Source organism: Triticum dicoccoides, chromosome 5B (assembly GCF_002162155.2).
Source record: "Triticum dicoccoides isolate Atlit2015 ecotype Zavitan chromosome 5B, WEW_v2.0, whole genome shotgun sequence".
NCBI lineage: Eukaryota > Viridiplantae > Streptophyta > Magnoliopsida > Poales > Poaceae > Triticum > Triticum dicoccoides.
In genome coordinates, this window is record NC_041389.1 from 47951586 (window position 1) to 47958844 (window position 7259).

A 7259-nucleotide genomic window follows, 5' to 3' on the forward strand; every position below is an offset into this window, starting at 1 on the left:
TCTTTTACATAGACACACCCAATCACAGATTGTGTGTGTGTAGAAAAAGGAGATGAAATTCCCAGAGCGGCAAAAAACGCAATTCAAGCTCTTGCGAGGGGGCAAAGCAGAAAAGGAAATTCATCCGATCGTTTTTTTACACCCGCTACGAGAAGAGAGAGAACCTCTTCCCTCCTCCGCCGCTGCACACTGAAACCGGAAGGGAAAAAAAAGAAAAGAAATTCGCACCACTTCTCGGCCTCCGCTCCCTCGATCCAGCCATGGCCGCCTAGCCCGCCCGCCCCGCCCCGCTAGGGTTCCGCCCGCGCCGACGCGCCCTCCGCCTCCGCGGCCGCGCCCCCAGCTCCCGCCCCGTGGCCGCGGCGTCCGATTCGGCCGCCGGGTGGGGTCCGGTCCGGCCGCCGCGGTGTCTGCTCTGGCCTGCCGCCGTGGTGCCTGGCCCTGAGCGCGCGCGAGCAATGGCGATTCGAGGGGTCGAGTGGTCGCGGTTCTCGGTGAGCGGCGAGCTGTGCCTCCGCGAGCCGCGCTACTTCTGCTTCCTCCTGAGTTGAATGAGCTCGGGCCGGCTGCCTTCCTCGGTTTCTCCGTGCTCGCTGGGATCGGGTCTGGAGCGGTGAGCTGCGCTGCTGGGTTGGCGCTTCTCTCCTGTTCACCGGGGAGGAGGATTTGGATCGGTGGTGAGCGGGCGCTCGCCCCTGCCCGGCTTGGAGGTTCGTTGGAGTGGCTGGGATTTGGGGCGCGCTGAGGTGAGTCGGCAATGGCGAGGGTTTGCCTGGGCGGCTCGGGCTTCGGTTAGGGCCTACTTCAAGCTGAGCCGGCTGCTGCTGCGTAGCGGAGGGGCAATAACAGGTTGGACGAAGCAGCGGCGGAGGATGGAGGAGCTGTTCCGGGCGCACAGGGAGAAGTCAGGCGTTGCTGCTGGGAGCGCGGCGCAGCTCTGAGCAGCGGCTGCTTCGTGTCCCCGCCGCATCACATCACGGCGGAGCTGGGTGTTCTTGGCGTCGGTCGCATCCCTGGATGGAGAGAAAGCTCTCCATGTCCGAGATGCCGCAGTCCCTCCCGGAAAACGATGGTACATCTCGTCTCACGGCCCCCTCATTAATTCAGCTGTTCAATTCTCAACTTGTACTTCTGTCTGCATCTCCAGTAGATTATGGATCGTGGAATGTGCTGATCGTGCGTGCACTTGAACCACCGAAGATGCTAAAGAAATATGCAAATTCAGCTTGCTTGTGTTTGTGCATGATTGATCGCATACATGTAGCTCCCTTGCTGGCCTGCACAAACAAATGCTTTGCATTGGTTGCTTTTATTTATTCATTCATCCTTCTCATGTTATGGCATTATTGTCACTCACTGTGCCTCCTCCCCGTCGCGACTTCTTGTCTATGTCCAAGTACGAATAGTAGCTTCACATGAGCTTTGCTTTCTGGTGGTTTCTGTTCGCTCATGTGTGCTTGGCACTTTTCAGGGGAACAAAGGTGTCTGAACTCGGAGCTATGGCATGCATGCGCTGGGCCCCTTGTGTCTCTGCCCGCGGTTGGAAGCCGGGTCATCTATTTTCCACAGGGCCATAGTGAGCAGGTCCGTAGGTTTTACTATCAGTTTGTACAACCAATATATATTATGTCTTTCAAAAAGATAAAGATAAAGATAAAGTATAGTTTGTGCCTGTGCCACATTAGTGCTCAGGAGGTTCTTATTCTTTGCATAATGCAGCATGTAAGCATCATACGGTTTGCGATTCTACTGAGACATAGCTTTAGTGAAATATCAAAGGTGTCATTATATGAAGAATAAGTTTTGTTGCATGGATGTTGCCCAATTACAGTTTTCTAAAGTCATTTTTAGTGCAGTTCTCTAAAGTGATTTTACTTTTGTGTAGGTTGCCGCATCAACTAATAAGGAGGTTGATGCTCAAATCCCTAATTATCCAAATCTCCCCCCTCAGTTGATCTGCCAGCTTCATAATGTCACCATGCATGTAAGTTTACACTTCACACGCTGAAGGGACCATCATGTAGTTTTTTAAGAGGTGCCCTGAGACCATTTCTTGATGCTAACGCAGGCCGATGCAGAGACTGATGAAGTTTATGCCCAAATGACACTGCAGCCCTTGAGCCCGGTATTAATCACATTTCTCTGTTCTTCTAGCCAGGATTCTGATAACAGGTTATATGGGTTAAAATATTGAAATAATTATGTATTCATCACGATGTTCCAATGACAGGAAGAGCAAAAGGAGCCTTTTCTTCCAATCGAGTTAGGTGCTGCTAGCAAGCAGCCGACTAATTACTTCTGCAAGACTTTGACTGCAAGTGATACAAGTACACATGGCGGATTTTCTGTTCCTCGCCGTTCTGCTGAGAAAGTCTTCCCTCCATTGGTAACGTCCACTGAAATTTAGTTTGTTTTTCTCAATACATTTATAAGAAACGGTCATATTCTGTGCATTTTAAATTGGGTTAGTTAGATAAATGACACGTTCAATTTTCTACAGGATTTTTCTCTGCAGCCTCCATGCCAGGAGCTCATTGCAAAAGATCTGCATGATAATGAATGGAAATTTCGCCACATATTCCGTGGTATGTACTCAAGTTGTCTCAGATTATGTGCAGCATGTGCATAGATGATAATGATTAGTATTGATCAAGTAGAAGCTTAGTTTATAAGAAACCTAGAAAGACTAACAAAAAGTATATTTTGCAACTTTTAGATGAGAAGGTTCTAGCACTTTCTTGTTAATCCCTAGAATTGTTCATTTCCTTCTGCCAGCTGGACTTAGTGGGGTTTTGCTTGGCCGGGGAATTTCTTTGGAAAACATTGTAATGATAATACTCCTTCATCTTTTATAGTTCCCATGTTGCAGAGTTCTTGATGTATTTAATTTTGTTCTAATATTGGACTCTTAGTTGGCCAGTGCTCTTAGCCCTTTGCACGTGTTATGCAGGTCAGCCGAAAAGGCATCTCCTGACTACAGGTTGGAGTGTCTTTGTAAGTGCAAAGCGACTAGTAGCAGGGGATTCTGTTATTTTCATCTGGTACCGACTACTTTATTTCCTAACCAATTTTACGCTGTTACCCTAGTTGTTCGTGTTACACCTTGATCACACATAACACTTTTCCATGTTTCCAGGAATGATAATAACCAACTTCTCTTGGGGATTCGTCATGCAAATCGTCCTCAGACAATTATGCCGTCTTCTGTGCTGTCAAGCGACAGCATGCATATAGGCCTTCTTGCAGCAGCAGCTCATGCTGCGGCCACAAACAGCCGTTTTACTATTTTCTATAACCCCCGGTATATTCATCACAATCCCAATTCAACTAATAGATAGCTCTATTTCTATGTCTAATTAACATCTTTGTCTTTTATCAGGGCTAGCCCTTCTGAGTTCATCATCCCACTGGCTAAGTATGTCAAATCTGTTTACCACACACGTGTGTCTGTTGGAATGCGGTTTAGAATGCTTTTTGAGACAGAGGAGTCAAGTGTCAGACGGTAAGTCAAACATTGAACTGAGCAACAGCATGAAAACTGTGAGCTGACAGTTTGTTCTTCTTTCAGATACATGGGTACAATCACAACCATAAGTGATCTTGACTCTGTGCGTTGGCCAAATTCACATTGGCGTTCTGTGAAGGTAACTAGTCATGATACCAGAGTACCTGCTGTTATCTTGTTTCGTTATTCCTCAACCTATTAACTCTGTTGCCGCATGCTTCACAGTTTCTTTTGTGAGAACATGTTCAACCTTAAATGGTAATGGCTGACATTTTATTTGTTTTAGGTTGGTTGGGACGAGTCTACCGCTGGTGAGAAACAACCTAGAGTGTCACTCTGGGAGATTGAGCCATTGACAACCTTTCCTATGTATCCAACTGCTTTTCCTTTAAGGCTGAAGCGTCCATGGGCTTCAGGGCTGCCTTCTATGCATGGCATGTTCAATGGTAGGCTGATCAATGTGACAAGAATAGCAGTATACGTGGTTCTGCTTTTGTACAATTCAACCAGGTGTTCTTTTAATCATGTTCTGTTCTGTATCATATGCGCAGGTGTCAAGAATGATGATTTTGCTCGTTATTCTTCTCTCATGTGGCTCGGAGATGGGGATAGAGGGGCTCAGTCGTTGAACTTCCAGGGAGTTGGAGCGTCACCTTGGCTTCAGCCAAGAATAGATTCTCCGTTGCTGGGTCTTAAGCCAGACACATACCAGCAAATGGCTGCAGCAGCACTGGAAGAAATTAGGACCGGGGATCCTTCGAAACAGTCCTCAGCTCTCTTGCAATTCCAACAGACTCAGAATCCGAACGGTGGGTTGAATTCTGTGTATGCCAATCATGTTCTGCAGCAGATGCAGTACCAGGCTCAGCAGTCGTCTCTGCAGACTGTTCAGCACGGCCATTGTCAGTACAGTGGTAATCCTGGGTTTCTTCAAAGCCAGTTTGAGCAGCTGCATTTGCATAATCCTCCGGCACCGCCGCAGCAAGGGTATCAGGTTATACAACAATCTCACCAGGAGATGCAACAGCAGCTTTCATCTGGTTGTCGTCGTATTTCCGATGTAGATTCTAGCATGCCTGGTTCTGAGTCTGCTTCGCAGTCACAATCTTCATTCTACCAGCAGAATCTCTTAGAAGGAAACAATGATCCATCGTTGCATCTGCACAATGGTTTTCGTAACTTCTCTAGCCAAGATTCCTCAAACCTTGTTAGTTTGCCTCGAACTGACCAATTAATGGCGCCGGAGGGATGGCCTTCAAAGAGGTTGGCTGTGGAACCCCTTGGTCATATTGAATCTCGGTCTATGCAACCCAAACATGAGAACATAAATCACCAGAGTAATATGTCCCACTTTGCTGGCACCTTGGCGCCACAGTCAGCAAGAGACTCATCCAGTGTCCAGGCTTATGGTGCAAATGCTGACAACCAGTTTCTGTCATCAACATTTGCATTCCAGGACGGAATGGCAGGTGCAAGGGGTGGCAGCAGCAGCAGAACTGTTTCTATGGCCATACCTTTGTTGAGGTATAGTGGCGAAGATTTGCCACCCGCGGACACCTTAGCAACTTCCAGTTGTTTAGGCGAATCGGGAACCTTCAACTCTCTTGATAATATGTGTGGTGTAAACCCATCACAAGATGGAACCTTTGTGAAGGTATGCGTTTTCTACTTATGTATTATGTTCTTTAAATTCTTCAATGCACATTCTTCAAAGTGGATCTGATGAATTAAGAGGCAATATGGATCGGTAATGTGGATCTGATGACTTTAAGAGGTAAAAGAGTTCATATGAGGTGGGCTTAGAGGCAAAGAGTTCATATCAATTACTGTACTTCTTAAAGTTTTGTGTGAAGTCTTACAATATCTTGAGCACAATTGTTGGGTTGCTAATGACACCATTTTGATGAGTGCCAACACACAGTTACCAGCTAATCCATCTTATTATGCATAGTTCTTCTGCATTGCATGAACTGAAGGCTGAATACTTTTGATATTGGTTTTATTAGGTTTACAAATCAGGGTCCCCTGGAAGATCGCTCGACATCACCAAATTCAGCAGCTACTACGAGTTACGTAGTGAGCTGGAGCATCTATTTGGCCTCGAAGGCCAACTGGAGGACCCCGTAAGATCAGGCTGGCAGCTTGTATTCGTCGACCGAGAAAATGATATTCTTCTCGTCGGCGACGACCCATGGCAGTAAGTGACCTAGAAAAACCATCTCCGGTTGTATGCACATACAATAAATTCGATCTCCTCTTCATGCATAACATCTTCGAATGCCATTCTTTCCCAGGGAGTTTGTGAATAGCGTAGGGTGCATCAAGATACTCTCGCAGCAGGAGGTGCAGCAGATGGTCCGCGGCGGCGAGGGCCTTGTGTCTTCTGCACCTGGAGCGAGGATGGCGCAGGGCAACGTCTGCGACGGTTATTCTGGGGGCCACGACCTGCAGAATCTCACCGGCAACATGGCCTCCGTACCGCCGCTGGACTACTGAAACGGAGAAGACCGGAGTCCAGAACTAAAACCCAGCACCCCAGGACCGCAGCATCACGTTATCGCGACGTGTTCGGTTCACCAAACCCTAGCTAGTCCGCTCCTCGCCATGAACTTTTATTAGTCAATAATATAGTTAGACGGTCTACCAACATCATTCCGGTCATGGATGTGTTGTATGATCGCTGCTTCGGCTCTATGATAGCCCAGTCCCGGAATGGCAGACAAGAACCGCTCTTATGAATGTGAGGCAGTATGGTACCGTGGAAGTGACCACCTTATTATGTAGCAATATGTATGACCTAAAACCGAGTATTCCGACTGGAGACCTAGAACTGATTATCCCGGCTGGAGCCTCGACTTTTCGCCGTGAACAAAGTGTGGTTGATCCGCCGTGTTGGGAGTCAAAGATTATGTTCTGTTTGTGAGCTTTGACCTGTAAAGTTGCATGGGGTGGTTGGTAGATATGCTGGACCGGATCATGATTCCATGCGTGCCAAAGTGCAGACCATGGGGATACCGACTTTTTGAGAGGCCATCCGCTTCCCTCTGCTTGGTACGTCAAAAGTTTTGTTCACAAGAAATAACCGTCTTGTCTCAAAAAATATATAAAGAAATAACTGTCGAACATAAGTGTTAAAAGTTTGTGGTTATTTGGTAATCTGAGATTCTGAGGTGTTTCTCTTGTCTTCAAATGGCTCTCTTGGAATGGGCTTTCATTCTGCTTTATAAATAAGCAACCACCATGTCAGTACATAAAAGACAAAAGTGCAAGCTAGAAGTGCAAAGAATGTATTAAATTTTACCTTGATACCCGTAATATGCATTTGTGGTTTTGTATATAACAAAACTTCCTCAGAGCCAAAAAAATCAGCAGGCTAGAGGGAGATCATCAAGCATGCCGCCGCCTGAGGCAAGAAAGCTACAAATTTAAACACAATTATGAATAGTTCATAGGGTCCAAGTCATCATCGCAAACACTAACCATCTGGGCAAGTTTCGGGAGGCTCGAGTCAACCACACCAGCAGGAGGTGCATTGTCTCATTTGCCTACATAGTGAGTGCCATCGCTGCAAGAAAGCTACAAATTTGAACACAAAGACAAAAAGCATGTCACAGAAAGACCCGCTCGACAACCATCTTGTTACGCGTAGTTACCAAAAAGGCTTTCGCCCTGTTTTATATATAAAGCTACGACCAGAGATACAAACCCGGATACAACACGCCACCATCCTACACAACACACACATCCAAGGCAA

The 7259-nt window shown here is 46.8% G+C and overlaps 1 protein-coding gene across 1 annotated transcript; it reads left to right on the forward strand.

Annotated features, from left to right (window-relative positions):
- The first annotated feature begins 364 nt into the window (after positions 1 to 364).
- LOC119307285 (auxin response factor 25-like) lies at positions 365 to 6428 on the forward strand. Its single transcript, XM_037583364.1, has 15 exons — positions 365 to 746; positions 833 to 1072; positions 1472 to 1584; positions 1886 to 1984; positions 2069 to 2125; positions 2231 to 2386; positions 2501 to 2585; positions 2951 to 3041; positions 3137 to 3301; positions 3380 to 3502; positions 3569 to 3644; positions 3792 to 3951; positions 4057 to 5159; positions 5512 to 5702; positions 5800 to 6428. Exons 2-15 carry the CDS (start codon positions 1018 to 1020, stop codon positions 5999 to 6001), a joined length of 2676 nt encoding a protein of 891 aa, XP_037439261.1. The 5' UTR covers positions 365 to 746; positions 833 to 1017; the 3' UTR covers positions 6002 to 6428.
- Positions 6429 to 7259: the final 831 nt, after the last annotated feature.

Coding starts and splice junctions, on each gene's coding strand:
- LOC119307285 (XM_037583364.1), top strand. CDS start 1,018: ATGGAGAGAAAGCTCTCCATGTCCGAGATGCCGCAGTCCCTCCCGGAA. Junction 3,952..4,056: donor TATGCATGGCATGTTCAATG/GTAGGCTGATCA, acceptor TCATATGCGCAG/GTGTCAAGAATGATGATTTT. Junction 5,160..5,511: donor AAGATGGAACCTTTGTGAAG/GTATGCGTTTTC, acceptor TGGTTTTATTAG/GTTTACAAATCAGGGTCCCC.